This window comes from Eumetopias jubatus, unplaced genomic scaffold (genome assembly GCF_037043125.1).
Source record: "Eumetopias jubatus isolate StellerSeaLion01/CBP00866 unplaced genomic scaffold, mEumJub1_p1.0 scaffold_4, whole genome shotgun sequence".
NCBI classification, from domain to species: domain Eukaryota; kingdom Metazoa; phylum Chordata; class Mammalia; order Carnivora; family Otariidae; genus Eumetopias; species Eumetopias jubatus.
The window spans coordinates 107,289,460-107,306,038 of record NW_028274810.1 but is presented as its reverse complement, the minus strand read 5'-3'; the positions used below and the strand labels follow the sequence as shown (position 1 = coordinate 107,306,038).

Sequence of the window (16,579 nt, the reverse complement as noted above, 5' to 3'; positions counted from 1 at the left end):
GTGCCAAATGGCGCATTTTGCTTTGTGGTGTCAGGCTGAGTCCGCTGGTATTGCTCAGGTGGCCCAAATCCCCGGGGCATGGAGCCAGGGACCTAGGGAGAGTGCTCTCCGAAGCCAAGTGAGGGTTAGGGTTAAGGCCCAGGTGCACGGCACTCCTGGTCTGCGGGAACTGTGGCGAGCTTGGGATGGGCTGTATGTCTTGAGGGTGGGGGTCAGGTTGAGTGTCAGGCTCAGGGTTTGCCGCGAGGGGGTGCAGAAAGTGTAGTTTCGCTGGGATGGGCATTCAGAGTTCTGCTCTGAATGCTTTCCAGAGTCCCAGTGGCGGGGTTTCCGTCTGGGTGGCAACCTGAGTCCCTTGATACTGCTCGGGTGTCCTGAATCCTTGGGGCTTTGGAGCCAGTCTCTGGGGACAGACCACTCAGAAGCCAACCTAGGGTTAGTCTTTGGGCTTAGGGCCATGACACACCTGATGTGCCGGCGCTGTGATGAGCTTCCCGAGGTCTGAGTTGAGGCTGTGGGTTGGGGGAGCATCAGGCTCAGGGATTGCGGACTGGGCACATTGAACTTGGGGTTCGTTGGGATGGACCGGCACAGTTCTCCTGCTCTGAATGCTTACCGGAGTTCCCAATGGCACGTTTTCCTTTTTAGTGGCAGGCAGAATCTTCTGGTCCTGGTCAGGTGTCCCAAAGCCCTGGGGCTTTGGAGCCAGGCTCTAGGGACAGAGTGCTTAGAAGCCAACCTAGGGTTAGGCTTAGGGGCATGAGAGGCCTGATGTGCCGGCTCTGTGATGAGATTCCTGGGGTCAGAGTTGAAGCCATGGGTCAGGGCGGAATGTCAGGCTCAGGAATTGCAGCCTGGGCATATTGAACTTGGGGTTCGTTGGGATGGATGGGCACAGTTCTCCTGCTCGGAATGCTTACTGGAGTTCCCAATGGCACGTTTTCCTTTTTAGTGGCAGGCTGAGTCCTCTGGCACTGGTCAGGTGTCCCAGATCCCTGGGGCTTTGGAGCCAGGCTCTGGGGACAGAGCGCTCAGAAGCCAACCTAGGGTTAGGCTTACGGCTTAGGGGCATGACAGGCGCTTCCCTGGGTCTGAGTTGAGGCCGTGGGTCAGGTTGAGTGTCAGGCTCAGGTTGGCCGCCAGAGGGCACCAAATTTGTGCGGTGGCTGGGATGGGCATTCAGAGTTCTCGAGTTCTGAATGCTCTCCGGAATTCCAAGTAGTGTTTTTGAATTCTTTTTGGCAAGCTGAGCCCTCTGGTGTCGCTTAGCTATTGCCATCCCGGGGGCTTTGGAGCCAGGCTTCTTGGGACAGACGCTCAGAAGCTAACCTAGGGATAGGGTTATGGCCTAGGGTCATTTCAGCCCTGATCTGCCCACGCTGGGGCAAGCTTTGGGGGGCAGGGGATATGAGTTGGGGCGTGGGTGAGGGTGAGAGTCAGGTCGGGGTTTGCAGGCAGGGGGCCGTTGAAAGTGGCATTTCGCTGGGATGGGCATGCAGAGTTCTACTCGGAAACCTTTGCCGCAGGTTCCCAATGGTGCAGTTTCCTTCTGGGATACAGGGTGAATCCTCTGGTATTGCTAAGGTGACCCCTATCCCCGTGGCTTTAGAGCCAGGCCTGTGGGGCCAGAGCCCTCAGAAGCCAGCGAGGGATAGGGTTAGGGCCTAGGGGCACGGCAGGCCCCACGTACCAGCACTGTGGCCTGCTTCCCCGGGATTTGTCTTGAGGGCCTGGGTGAGGTTGAATGTCAGGCTCAGGGTTTGCCGCTAGAGGGCGCAAAATTTGTGCATTCCTTGGGATGGGCATTCAGAGTCCTCCTGCTCTGATTGCTTTCAGGAGTGCAAATGGTGCCTTTACTTTCTGGGTGGCAGCCTGAGTCCCTCGATACTGCTCGGGTGTCCCGAATCTTTGGGGCTTTGTAGCCAGGTTCTGGGGACTGACCCCTCAGAAGCCAGCCTAGGCTGAGTGTTAGGACATAGGGACACGGGAGGCCTGATGTGCCAGCACTCCGTCGAGGTTCCTGGCGGTGGGGGTCAAGGGCGTGGGTCACCGTGAGTGTCTTGCTCTTCTTTTCGGCCAGGGAACCGCTGAAAGTGTGGGTTTGCTGGATGGGCATGCCACGTTCTCCTGCTGTGAATCCTTTCCGGAGTTCCAAACGGTGGGCTTTCTTTCTGGGTGGAAGGTGAGTCCTCTGGTATTGCTCTGGAGCGAGCCCTAGGGAACAAAGCACTCAGGAGCCAACCTAGGGTTGGGGTTAGGGCCTAGGGGTTAAGGCCTAGGGGTTAGAGCATGGGGGTTAGGGCGTAGGGGTTAGGGCCTAGGGGTTAGAGCGTAGCGGTTAGGGCATAGGGGTTAGGGTGTAGGGCCTAGGGTTAAGGTTAGGGTTAAGGCCTAGGGTTAGGGCCTAGGGTTAGGGTGTAGGGTTAGGGTTAGGGGTTAGGGGTAAGGGTATGGGTTAGGGTATGGGTTAGGGTTAGGGTTCGGGTTAGGGTTAGGGTACGGGTTAGGGTATGGGTTAGGGTTAGGGTATGCGTTAGGGTTAGGGTACAGGTTAGGGTATGGATTAGGGTTAGGGTACGGGTTAGGGTTAGGGTATGGGTTAGGGTTAGGGTACGGGTTAGGGTACGGGTGCTCTGGGTTCTGCTGACACTCTTCACAGTGTCCACAGGAGAAGGGTGGCCCATGTGAGTGCTCACTGGCTCTTTGTAGCAGATCATGCTAGAGCAGAGGGGCAGCTTGGGCAGGGAGTCTCAAACTCTGCATCGTTTGTGTTCTAGTCTTCCAGCAAATACACCATACGCTCTTGCACCCACCAGGTAAGACATGGCTCTGCCTTCTAGGAGCGGGCAACCTGGAAAGTGGACGAGATTAAGACAAAGTACACAGCATAGTGATCTCCTGAAAATCATTTTTGAGTGGCTGAAGGCCAGAGGGAGGATGGGTCTATTTGGTGTCTCCCTGTGCTACCCTTCTGGTCTCAGTTAAGGGTAGACAGAGGGATGTATGTATTCAGTGCCACATTAGATGACTGGGGACTTCCTTTGGGCCTGGGAGGACCACCGCTCAGAAGGTAGGGTCAATGCTGTGCCAGAAGCCCAGGACTTTTAAAGGCAGGTGAAGCTGGGTATGAACTGGTGAGCTGGGCCTGAGCAGGTGTGAGCCAGGAGTAAGCAGGGCAGGGCAGAACTCCTGGGCCTCCACCTGTCCTGGGGTTAGGACCTCCCGTCCCTGGAGACCTCCCCTTGATGGCCCTCCAACAGCCCTGAGAACAAGCCCTATAGGGAGGGTAGTCTACCTCAGGAGACTGCGGTCCTGGGGCCCGCAGTGTTGAGCATCCCCTTCCTCTTGCCATCTCTGGGCTCAGATATGCAAGCCTCACCTGTGATACAGGTCTTGACTTTCCCATGGCTCTTTCCTCAGGGGTCCCCCTGACAGTTGGTGTTTGCCCTTGGTGCAGGGTCCTGAAACACTCTGTGGACGCCACCTGTGAGGAGCAGGGCCCAAGCCCTGGGTACCGCATGGAGCTGTCCATCTTCTATGTGGTCTACTTCATGGTCTTCCCCTTCTTCTTCGTCAACATCTTTGTGGCCTTGATCATCATCACCTTCCAGGAGCAGGGGGACAAGGTGATGTCTGAATGCAGCCTGGAGAAGAACAAGGTGGGTGCCTCTCTCTTCTGCCCCATGTGCACGTGTGCATTGGATGCTCTGCTGGGCTCCCCTGATGGGCAGAACCACTGGAGTTCCCTTCCGCATGGGACTCGCTCATCACCGCATAGCTGGTGGCCAGCACAGGGGCAGGGAGGGACCGAGTGTGGCTGGTCAGAGCTGCCTGCGAGGACGGAAGAGACAGGTGTGGGGTGCAGTGGGTGCTGCAGTGTGGGGTTCCCCCCAACCCCACCATGTTCTCAGTGCTCCTTTGTCCCCGGGCAGAGGGCTTGCATCGACTTCGCCATCAGCACCAAGCCCCTGACACGGTACATGCCCCAGGACAAGCAGTCATTCCAGTACAAGACATGGACATTTGTGGTCTCGCCTCCCTTCGAGTACTTCATCATGGCCATGATCGCCCTCAACACAGTGGTGCTAATGATGAAGGTATGTTGGCCCAGCACGGGGGACAGTGGGTGCCAGCTGGAGTGAGAGAGAGAGAGAGAGCCATAGTTGCAGCTGATCACGTCCTGGTCAGCATGGGATGCCTACAGAAGCCCAGTGCCCTGGGTTCTCTGTGGGCTGAGATGGTGAGAGTGTCCTGGGAGGAAACGGGGAGAGCAGGGATGGGTATCCCTACCCTGGGCAGGCGTGCAGTTCTCTCTGCTCTGGCAGGAGGTCAAGGCTGGGGTGTCTTGGGGCAGCCGAACCTGCAGCCAATGGCACTTATTCCCCGTGCAGTTCTATGACGCACCATATGAATATGAGCTAATGTTGAAATGCCTGAACATTGTGTTCACATCTATGTTCTCCATGGAATGCGTGCTGAAGATCATCGCTTTTGGGGTGCTGGTAGGTGCCTTGGCTCCCTCTTGGCCTTTTGGTGGTCTGCATTCTGGCTCCCTCTCTGTAGGGGGGATCTTCAGGGACTTGTAGCTTAGAGCTGGGAATTGCCAAGCCCCCAGAGCAAATGTGACATTGCAGGGGCTCCTGAGAAAGGGGCTGCTCCAATACCCTGAGCTGCCTGAGCTCTGCCCCAGCCCAGTTCCTGGAGACAGGCGGGGCGAGGCTCCTCCTCTTTGGACACACAGCTCTCAGTTCTGCACCTGCCCAGACCCACAGGTGTTTGCTTACCCAGCTGTGGTGTCCCCCCTGGGTGGCCCCTCTGTCCCTTTGCTCCTTTCTTGATTAGGGGTACTTCCTGCAACTCCTTGCCTGGCAGAACCCTTACCAGCCTTTAGCAGTAACTGCTCTTTTTTCTCTCCAGAACTATTTCAGAGATGCCTGGAATGTCTTTGACTTTGTCACCGTGTTGGGAAGTATTACTGATATTTTAGTAACAGAGATTGTGGTAAGTAGTGTTTCCTGTCCTTCCTGCAGGGCCCCAGAATGGTTTCCTTCTAGGCAGTGCTCCTCAGTGCGCCTCCAGGTTCTGAGTGTTAGCCCCTTCTCTCTTGCCAGAGTTCCCCAGGAGCCCCTGGAAAGAAGGAGGCTCCTCTCCAGAGGTGGAGTTGGGGATTGGGTATTGTCTTGGGAAATGCTTTCTCTTGGAGAAGAAAGTGGTTTCCAAAAGGTCTTCTAGGCTTGTGGTCTGAGAGTCACCTGGGAGCTTCATTGTAACAACTGACCAGGAAGACAAGAATCTTTTAAATCTGTGTGTGTCTGACAAATCTAACAACTTGGCTCCAAAGTACATGAACTAAAACCAACAAGAATTTAGAATATTTTAGAATATTAGGTTTGTTTTACGTGTGTGTGTGTGTAAATAAAATGAGATACTCATTCATATCAAACATACACAGATTATATGTAAAAACTGACCAAGTGCTAAAATATGAAATTGTCTCAACAAATTTCAAGGAATCTGAATCATAAAGCAGTGTTCTTTGAGTACAATGCACTATGTCAGAATTAAATGGCAAAAAATCTCATCTCAGTCCTAAATGACTTCTCTAGGAGCAGACACTTAAGGTGGTGTTCTTGTACAAGTCATTTCTTAGGAAGCACTCCCGGGCAAGACCATGAGAGGGAAGATTGGGGAAATGGACAGCTAAGAGAAGGGGGATCAGAAATGGATCTGGAGCCAAGTGCCGGGGTGCATCTGGGTCATCCCCGACGGGGGCTTGGAGACAGGGTGGTCACCCCTCAGAGCTGCAGAGCTCATGCCTCTGTACGGATTAGTCCACCACTAAGGGCTGCACCTGGGGGCTGCAGTTGTCAGATACCTCCAGCCCTTCTGAGTGCACACCAAGTGCAGGCAAAGCAGGCTCTGGCACCACTGGGGAGGAAGGAATATCAGACTCCTTGGTAACAGGACCGCACTGGAGTGCACGAGTGTCTGCTGTTACCCTGACCCCACTCAGCTCTGCCCACGTCTCACACTGGGTTCACTTCCCTCCTTCTTCAGGATGATGCTGGTCACGATGTATGGGAGAAGAGGGTTGGTAACCAGCTAGAGCTAGTCTGGGTTAAGTTGATGTTCATTAACTTATTCTTCCTAACCCCTTTTGGGGTCCCCTTACTGGTGGCCAGCCTTCTGCCGCTCTAGTTGCTGGACGGGATGAGGCAGCCCACACTGTCACCCTATGAAGCCCAAGTCCCTGCTTGTCACACCCTTGTGTGGTTCTGGCTGCCGTAGTAGTCCAGTCGTAATTAAGACTGGTCATAGAGCACTAGAAAGGCCCTAGTGAACCCCCTGATTTCCAGATAGACTTCTTCCTACCCTATGTAATGGTAGCTCTGCCCTTCTCCATTCCCAGCATCCAGTACCCTGGCCAGCCTAGAAACTCTGCTCTGCCTGCTGATCTTACGGCATGAGGAGCACAAGTGACAGGGGCCCACCATGACTTTGGTGATCCACAGTGGAAGCCTTCCCTACCCCTTGAGCCAGGACCTCTAGATTTGCCAAACCTAAACTTATGGAGATGATGAGAACAAAGTCTGACCTGGGTTGCTAGAGGATAGTGAGAGGGGCCACCCCTACTTCCACCACTTGCTTTCTGGATCTGTGTGACAGTTGGACACCCAGTACCATCTCTTGTTTGTCAGTTCATCTTGAAGGACAATATCCCAACCCTGTGAGGTACATCACCAAGCCAGCATTTAATCTGTGTCTTTAAGAGGCTTTTTCAGTGTTTTATGAGGTTTCCACCTCCTGAATGATGTTGAATATTATATGCCAGTGGATCCCAAGTCACCTGCTCCTTTTGTACCTGCTTCTGCTTGCTCAGTTTGTAGTCGATGTTATGTGGAATCCAATATGGGTGAATCCCTGGTACTGGTGTGGGCCAGGGTATTCCATGGGCAAAGACAAACCCACACCCAGAGTATGAGTGATCCCAGTAGAGACACATCACTGCCATTTCCAGGTGAAAGGATTCTCATGGAAGCAAATTACCACCAAGTGGCTGGCTGACAGCCTAAAGCATGGTGCATTGTAGAGGCCTCGTTGACTTCTCATAGTGGGCTGGGTGTTTAGTAGTGGTCATGGCTGGATCAGCCCAGCCATGGGCTCAGGCACGGCCTTCATCCCAGCCATCATGGTCACTCCATTCATGGATCTACTATGTGAACACTGGGGCTGGCGAGAATAGAGGCTGGCTGTCATCTGTTGGGTAAACCATCTCAAGGCCTGGTTTTTAGTGCCCCTACAGCTGTGGATGCTCTGTGGTGGACACTGATGTGTAATACAAGGACCTGCATGTCGCCTCCATTCCCTAGGCCCATCTGGATGCCTTTCCCCAACCTTTGTTCCCTCCGGAGCCCTGGCCAAGCTTTAGCTCTTGCTTAAGGTCCTGTAATCCATACCACAGGCAACTTCTTTCTCCATCCGTGCCATGGCTGCTAGATTCACCACCTAGAACTCTGCCTCACCACTGTCTTCCAGCTCGTCTCTGTGTGGGGTTCTAGTGACACCAATGTATTGAGCCAGCCACTTCATGTAACAGGCTTGAGTTTTTCCTCCTGGCTTTAGTGATCATCCCATGATATGTTGGGGGTAGGAGTGAGCTAAGGAAGACAGGTGCAGCAAAGGTGCAAGGCCTGGGGCACTGGGCCACCTGTCATGAGACTGTGCCCTCTATTTTGAGTGAGGTAGGAAGAGGAGTGACATAATCTGGCTTTTCAGACCAAACCTCTGGCTGAGAATAGAGTGCAGGGCACAGGCAGAAGCAGCTAGGCAAGTTAGGGCTTAGTTGGGTTATCCCAGAAACAGACCCCAAGACAGGAGTTCAATGCAAGTCATTTATCTGGGAGGTGATCCCTGGAATACTAGGGGAACAAGGAAGTGGGCCAGGGAGGGGGGCAGCCAGTACATGGTCCTATGAAGCCGGGTACCACTGTGGGTCCTCACTGGGAGCCCTGAGCCTCCATTATCCCAGCAAGGGGCGGGGTGACTGGGGTATTTTTCAGCAAGTGCTGTTAGCTACTAGTTGAAGGCTGCTGGGGAGAGGGGGCCAGAGAATGTTAATTCTCATGTCCTGGCCTGGGAAAATTCTCAAGGAAAAGTGATGTGGATGCTGACAGTTGAGTATTGGGCCTGTGAGGATGGGAGTGCCACCGAATGCCACAGCAGGGAGCCCGGCAGAGGGTCTAAGGTGAGAGACCGTCATTCCGGATGTATTTTCCAGTAGAGCTGCAGATGGGCCACATGTCTCTGTGAAAGTTGAGCAAGAATGGCATCAAAGTCTGAGCACTTGGGAACGTGGATTATCATTAATTGAAATGGGAAAGACTGTGGGTGGAACAGGTTTGTTGTGGACTGTTTGTACATGTGGACTGGATGCAGTTTGTACATGTTAGATTTGAGTTGCCTGTTGGCCTCCCTGAAGGAATCATCCAACAGGCCGTTGGACAGATGGGCCTGGAGTTTGGAGAAGAGATTCATGCCAGTGTCATAGGATTGGGAACCATGAGCATATGAGATGATATCAGATCCATGAGACTGAATGAGATCAATAAAGGAGAGAAAAGAATGAGCTACTGAGTTCTACGATGCACCAACATTTAGTGACAAAGGCGTGGCCGGAGGGCAGAGAGGTTATCCAAACCATTAGCAAAGGTTAGTGTGCAGAATGTGCAAGGCTCTTCTGTGAATCATTAAGACAAACAAAAGCAACCGAATGGAAAAATGAACTGAAGGCATAATTGGGCATTTTACTAAAAGAATAAGAAACAGAAATGACCAATTAACATAGGAAAAGCTGCTCACCCTTATTTGTAATTAAATGTAAAGTGAAATGACATTGAGATGCCATTTCACACCCTCTGGTTTGTCAAACGTCAAACAGGAATTCCAGCCATGGCAATGGTTAGCAAGTGGGACAGCCAGAACCTCCACGCTACTGCTGGGGGGTGTTCGTTGGACAACCTTTTCGGAAGAGTGTGGCAGTCCCTGGAAAGCTGGACATATGCATGCCTGCAGCGACTTAGGCACATAAGCCAGAGGGTGTCTGGGCAGGTGACCTGCAGACACTTTCACACAGAGGGTCGTGGCTACCTTGTTCACAGTAGCAGCGGAACGCACTGATTGTTAGGGGACGTGAACGTAGTAAAGTGCCACACGCACTGGAGGGTGGTGGTCTCCACATCAAGAGGGATGCTTTTCAGAAGCAGAGTTTGCTTGCCGTCAGCACAAGTTTGCCCAAGTCCGCGAAGGCTGCATACGGTAGCATCCCATTGAAAAGGCTAAGAAAAGTCAAGTATAATGCATTTTAAGAGTTTGTCATAAGACAGTAAAGAAAAACAATTATTAACAAGAATTAAGGGTAGCTACTACATCTGGGGAGGAGAAAGGGAGACAGGACAGGCTTCAAAAGTAATGGTAACATTCTGTTTTCTTTAAGCTGGGTGATGAATATATGGACATTTTATGATTTTTCTTTGAAAATGTGCATCCGTACACATATTTATACATATTCTTTTGTGTATGTGGTATGTTTTATGGTTTTAAAAAATTAGTAATCCAAATAATGCGGGGAAAGTTCTGAGCTGCCATTTTCACACAAAAACCAAGGATGTTCTGTCACACCAACCATTGGCATTGTGGCATTGCCCAAGTGCTTCTCATCCAGAAATAGTTCATACCAGTGTGGTTTCTGGGAGGAGCAAGCTGGCTGCTGATCCTTACGGGCCCCATCCTTGGACACAGGCATCTTTGTTCCCTGGATAAAGGGATCCAGACAGTGCAGTCCTGTCTGCAAGGGCACAACTCTGGGGGTTTCCTCATGTGTGTGCCTCCTCGCCCAAGAGGGCAGACTGATGAGCAGGCATCAAGGGTGGGGGTTGCCAGACATGCAGAGAGCACGACGCCCAGCTGTCTTGCAGGGAAACCTCCACCTCCAAAGAGGCCCGCACACAAGGCAGAGACCTTCTGTAGCGCAGGTGGCTGGAGCAGCCCAGTGTCTGTCCCTCAGCTGTTGGACGCGCAAGGCCAAGGGGGCTTGTGGTTGTATCAGACCTTGCCTCAAATAAGCCCTCCATGGCCGCTGCCATCGGCCCCCGATGCCTAGCAGGGCCGGTGGGAGGGCTGAGGAGCCGCTTGGCTTGGAAGCTCTGCTGTGCCCTGGCCGCTGGTGCTCTCGGAGCTCAGTCCTTCACCCAGTCCTGCCGAGAGGGGAAAAGATGAAAGGAAGTTGTCATGTGGATTAGTGGTGTCTTTATTTTTGTTCATTTGTAGTCACTTCAGATGTTACTTTGTGATGTACTTTTTTTTCCTTAGGCAAAAAGATGAGTGTCAGTTCCCACCACCAACTTAATCAAAATAGAGTAATAGTCTTAACCAGGGTCACGTAGAGACAGCATTCCCAAGCAAGCATAAAACTGACATTGATTTCTTTGCCTGGAAATAAAAAAATAAGTGTCTGTGAGTCATCTTTGGATTTGTATTACAAACAGGAATGCAAATGAATGCCACCCTGTCTGCATAACCTACAGATTTCAAAAATATGTTTTGATTTGGTGCATTTTAAGCCAAATATGCAAAGTTTACTAAAATCCTCAAATTTTCCAGTGAGGTATTCAAAGTTTGAGTTTTTGCTTGTGTTGATGACTCATTTTCTCTTTTGTTTTCTGTTTTTGTTCTTGATTTACATTAACCTACCTGCTGACTCACGCCATCCAACCAACAGACAACGCAAAAACCATGTCTCCATCTGTATGTTGCGCACCTGCTGCTCAAACATCCCAATTTGTAAATAATATGCAAATATCCATCCATGAAAATGTCACATATAGGAAACGGTTGGTTTCATGACTTTCAACAGTTCTTAAAACTCCTTGCTTTGCTTGCTCTCCTTCTGTTCTTCCTTCCATTTCCTGTGGCCCCTCACCACTGCCTTCCTGAGGGGTGTGGTCAGAGACTTGCAGTACACCCATCCCCTCTGGCCTCTTCTTCTCGGCTCCTGGGGTCCAGCAGGGGCTTCTGAAGGCCCTCCCAGGAGCCACTGGATTCAGGAGCTGGCCTTGGGTCTAGAGAGGAGGTGTAGGGTCCCCTGAGTGAAGTGGCCAAGTGCCCAGTGTTTCTTGTCGGGATCGGGCTCAGAATTGGGGAGATTTGTGTAGGACATGAGTTTGGACCTGATCCTACAGAGTCCATGGTTTCTCTTCCACCGTCTTCCTTCTGCTCCCTTCCCCACTGTACCAACATACAAGGTTGGTTCTCCCCGGTGGCCTCTGACGATGTCTCCTGTAACATTCTCCCTGGACATGCCCTTTCATAGGGAACCCTCTCTGGGTCTCAGGGCTGGAGGGGATTGGAGATTTTGTCTTCATGATTCAAAAAAGGGTGGTGTAAGGCCTGATGGAGTGGGAAGAGGGTCTGCCCCCAGAGACAGTGAAGCTCAGGGCTCTTGCACCCAGGCATCATTGGAAATTCACATAAAGTAGCAAATATTTGAGATTCCTGTTACAAAATGAACATTAATGATAAAGTGTTTCACAAGTAGAGCAGAAGATCTTGAGTTGTGAGAAAATGCCATTTGACGCCACAGAAATTTTCGACTCACTCAGGCCTTCTCGTGGCCTTTTCCCGTCCACTTGGGAAGAGCACCCCCCTCCCCCCGTGCCCTTCCTCATCCTCCAGAGCACACATCATCACCTGACATGCTGCGCATGTTGGGGTATACAGAGCTTTGCTTTTCTTCATCATTGTCCCATGAGAACAAAGCTGATTAGGAGAGCAGTTTGTTGCAGCATAGACTGTGGCCCCCAGCAGATGTGCACAGGTCACTTTGCTTGACCCTGACTGGAAACAGTGATGTACTTGGATGCAGGAGATGCCGATCCGGGTCTGAGGCCTGTTGATCCCCTTTGTGGGGGCCATGTTTCACAATGCCCGGTGTACCTTTAAATCCCTTAAATCTCGGACTCCTCACCGTCTGGGCACAATGTCCTAATGTCTCCATCTTGTGGATGAGGAAGCAAGGAGCTCAAAGGAACCAGGGACCAGTGTACCCTCAAGGTGAATCAGCTACCACATTGAGAGGTGCGATGATGCATCTTTGGGGTGCTCTAGACCTTTCCTGATGCAGAGGCAGATGGCAATAAGGAAGGGTGTGGCTTTGAATTAGTGGGGGGAGTAGTAGGTGCTCTCTGGTGTGACAGAAACCACGGACTCTGGGAGGATGGGGCAAGCTATGTCCATCTCCAAGGGGTTGGCCGAGGCCAGAGGCGACTATGCATAGCCGTGGGAGGCTGCCGTGTGCTTGCTGCCCCCTGCTCTCCTGCATGCGCTCGCATGGCGTTGCCTGGCAGCTCCCGCCCTGGGCACAGCCACGGAGTGCTCTGGCTGCCACACTGTGCTCGGAGTATCTGTGGCTGCTGTCGCCATCTGTCCTCATGGCTCTCTAGGGCTGTCTGTCTGTTGCCACCCCCACCCCTCTCCCAAATGCCCACTGGAGCCCCGAGAAAAGACATCTGGGAGGAGGGGTGAGAACTTGAGTCTCAACAAAATGCAGCAGGTGACTTGCTGAGCTTTGCGTTCATGCACCATGTGGATGGACAGTGCCTTCCCCTGCCTTGTCTTCCGTCCCTTCTTTCTCACCCAGAGCCTCGATTTTCCCCAATATCTCCAGGAAATCTTCTCGTCTGTGCCAGTGGCCTGAGCAGAGCGCTTTGGGCTGGGCAAATGATAACTGTGTTATCACAGTCTTGGCCCCTCCAGACCCAAGTGAGCAGGTGCTTTAGAGGCCGGGCCCTTGGAAGCTCCCTTCCGTTCCTCTGCTTTATTGTCTTGTACAAAGGATTTCCCAGCACTGTAGACAAAGTCTCCCTTCCATCTCTGTGCCCATCCTCCCAAGGTGACTGGCTCATTTGAGAACCTGGGGCCCACGGGGCAGGGGTGGATGTCTCTTGGCCATCCTGTACCACTGAGATTCTCTTTCCCCAGCACAAGCAGGTGAGGGAGCTCTAGGCAAACTGTGTGCCCTCCAGGGTCACACCTCAAGGTCCACTCCTGCCTTCTTGCTGATCTGGACCACAGTCAGCACCTCCTTGTGACTGCCAGACCTCCCACCCCATGGCTCCGACATCTAGCCCTCCAGCAGAGACAGTCTAGTCTCCAGCCACCCCGGTGGGAACTGAAGAGGCAGACAAGGGCTGGGTTGGGGCCACTGTCCTTAGAAGTAAGAGTGAGACCTGCCTCTCCACCAAAGGCCTCAGCCCAGCCTAGAGCAGATGGGCAGCCCTGGAGGGAGGGCGGCCAGCTCTCCCCAGGCTCCCCATGCCTCCTGCACGTGCTCTCCTACTGCTGTTCTCATTCAACACGTCGTGTTCTTTTCTCTTCATCTGACCACTGAATCTGGCGATACGATGTGTCTAGGCCTGAGCTGCTTGCATATGTTAAAACACCAAAGTGGCAGGAAGCTGCTGTCAGGCTGCGTGCGGGCACCTGGTTTCCAAGCAGACAGAGGGTGGGAGACTGCCCAGGGCCACAAGCACCCCTACGTCGTGGAAACCGTCCAGAGCCGTGCTCCCAGAAAGGGATGTGCCAATAACTCAAGGCGCCCCTGGGCCAGGGTGGTAGCCTCCCTCCCAGGTAATCTGTGGAGTCCAGAGTTTATTGCTTCTTTTTTGCTTGATTTTGAACCTCCTGGATGAGGGAGCAGTGCTAGATACCCTGGGATCTCTGGAGTTGAGACCATTTGCGGATTTCATAAGTGGCTTCCGTGGTGTGGGCAGCAGGATCGCCAACACTTACCCTTCCTATGTTGACTTGTCTGCAGGCACCAGGAGCAGCCCCAGAAGAGATGTTTGCCCCTCTGCCAGGTCCCAGATAGCAGGGGCTTTGCTAGCCGTATGGAGAAGCGAAGGGCCCTTCAGAGGCTCTCGGTGAAGAAGGAGCGCTGCCCGGCACTTGGATCGCTTGGCTGTGTCTTGCAAGAGGCGGTCAGTGTTAGAGGCCCATCCACAGTTCGTCTCCTGGCTCCACCTGGCAGCAAGGAGCTGCTTCTGAGAATTTTTCTCTCTCTCCCTCCCTGTTGGGTGCAGGGGAGCCTAAAGCGGAGGGGTTTCTTTGATTTGCTGCATGAGAAGTGATTTGCAATGACAAGCTTTACTTTTGGAAGGTTTTCTGGTGGCCGATTGCTGCTTATACCGTAGAGCAGTGACGTTTTGTTTTATCTCTCTTTGTATGCACTTTTCTTCGGGACCACAGCACACCAGGGAGAGGTGGGTGGGGAGCAGTACCTGAAGTTGCAGGAGGCTGGTCTCCACAGGTTAGAGAACAGCCTCTCTTCCCTACAGAACAATTTCATCAACCTCAGCTTTCTCCACCTCTTCCGTGCTGCCCGGCTCATCAAGCTGCTGCGCCAAGGCTACACCATCCGCATCCTGCTGTGGACCTTCGTCCAATCCTTCAAGGTGAAGCCCAGGCACGGCCCTCGTGTCCTGACCCTCCCCTGTGTGATGCACAGTGCTGTGGCCACCAGCTCCTCCTTGCCACCAGAGCAGACCCTCCTCGTGGAGGCTCCTTGTTGGCACCCGTTATCCTGTTGTGGTTTACAAAGACATTTTAAGTGATCCAGAGAGCATCTTGGTAATGCTCACTGACTCTGAGGTGGGTTCTATGACTGATTATAGACGAAGGAACTGAGGTGGTCTCTTGGTGGAGGGGCTTCATGGTCAGTGGGGGTGGATTTACGGTCACTGGGGTCTGGGTGGCCCCAGAGACCCGGCCACCGTCCACTCTGTAGACGAGGCCTGAGCAATGTAGCTGGGCAGCCCTCCCTGGAGCCGCCCTGTCCTCTGTATGTCTCCACAGGCCCTGCCCTACATGTGTCCGCTCATCACCATGCTGTTCTTCATCTACACCATCATCGGCATGCAGGTGGGTGCGCCTGATGGGACAGGGAGCAGAAGGGGCCCTGTGCCCTGGGCCAAAAGGGCACTGATCATGGTCATCAAATGGTATCAATGACAGATTGGCACTTGGGGAACATTTCTATGTTTGAAGCACTTTAAGAAATTAATTCTCGGAAAGGCTGTTCTACCGATAAGGACATGGAGGCTGGGCACCACGGGTTTGGGCCTGTCACCCAGAGTCCACTAGTGACGCGTAGCTCCACCGTCTGTGGGAAAATGCTCTGCTGTGCTCCTGAGTGGAACCCCATTGGGCTGTTAGGGTGTGGATGGGCATGTTTGATTCGGTGGTGGAGCTTTTGAGCACATCTGCCTGGTGCTGAGTGGCCTGCAAAGCACCAGCTGGTCATTCTGTTAGTCCAGAGAGTTGACCTGATCCTTTACAGGAAGTTATATATTACAGAAGAAAAAAGTCAACAGGATCACACCAGATCACTGTACTGTCAAGTTCAGCTTGGATAAGTTAGATTGCCTTTATTTTGCCAAAGAACCCTTTGTCAGCTACTTGGAAAAACATTTAAAAGACAAAGCAGTGTTCCAGTTTTAAATCTTTGGCATCTGGCCACTTTTCAACAGTAGGATGGGAGATGGATCTAAATGTTAAATTATAGTGGGAGAAGCCATTGTCTTAAAGATTAGCTGAAAAGTGATTTTTAAACTCTACTTTAGGGATTGAGAAGGTTCTCTTCCTTTAAAATTTGCTGAGATCTGATGCTATTTAAAAATATATATATATTTGTGCCTGCTTTGGTTTTGGAATTTATAAGACCAGAAGGGTCACTGATCTTTGTTTTTGGTGAATATGTGATAGTTCATAAATTTTTCAGCCAGATTCCAGATTTTAAGCCAAGTACAGTTACTGACTTGTTTGCATTCCTAACCCTAAAAATAAATCAATTAAAATGGATAAAAAGCCCATTGTGATATTTGCACAGAAATTTAGAAAGAAACTTTCAAATTGACCTCATAGCTATTACCAATAAAATTACTGCTTGGGAGTCATTGATGACAGGGTGAAATTTCAAATGCTTCCTGTCTTATATATAGCGCAGCCCATGTAAACTTAGCTCCAGGTGGCATTTTTACTCGGCATGCAGACTTGCAGGTGTAGACATGAGGAGCTGGGGGGGGGAGGCGGGCAGTGACGTGTTTGGCTGGAAGTGCTGACCCCTCCAGCCCCTGCAGCAGTGGTGGTGGCTAAGGGCAGCGTCCTGTGCCCTGTGGGTCCTCACGTGCACATATCCTCTTCTGCCTGGCCACAGCTCCTGAGGGCCCAACAGTACCAGCCTGTGCCTTCTTTCTCATTTCAGGTTTTTGGAAATATTGCCCTGGATGATGACACCAGCATGAACCGGCACAACAACTTCAGGACGTTTTTGCAAGCCTTGATGCTGCTGTTCAGGTGTGTTGTTTGGGGAGTCAGCGCAGGCTCAGAGGCTCCTCCGTTCAGGAGGGACAGGGCGTGTGCTGACCCAGAGGGCCACCCCCTCCGACCCCAGCCAGTGCTGGCTTCCCCTCAGTGGGCCTTCCCAGCTTCTTCTCCCCTCTTCCTCCTTCCTTCCCTAAGGGTTCCT

The 16,579-nt window shown here is 52.2% G+C and overlaps 1 protein-coding gene across 1 annotated transcript in view; it reads left to right on the top strand.

Annotated features, from left to right (window-relative positions):
• Positions 1–16,579, top strand: part of LOC148164581 (voltage-dependent N-type calcium channel subunit alpha-1B-like) — a 92,664-nt gene that overhangs the window by 27,239 nt on the left and 48,846 nt on the right. Inside the window, exons 3-10 of the mRNA XM_088022870.1 lie at positions 2,622–2,684; positions 3,458–3,659; positions 3,933–4,097; positions 4,392–4,502; positions 4,918–5,001; positions 14,391–14,507; positions 14,908–14,973; positions 16,316–16,407. Of these exons, the coding sequence (XP_087878996.1) occupies positions 2,622–2,684; positions 3,458–3,659; positions 3,933–4,097; positions 4,392–4,502; positions 4,918–5,001; positions 14,391–14,507; positions 14,908–14,973; positions 16,316–16,407 (900 nt within the window). The remainder of the gene's footprint in view (positions 1–2,621; positions 2,685–3,457; positions 3,660–3,932; positions 4,098–4,391; positions 4,503–4,917; positions 5,002–14,390; positions 14,508–14,907; positions 14,974–16,315; positions 16,408–16,579) is intronic.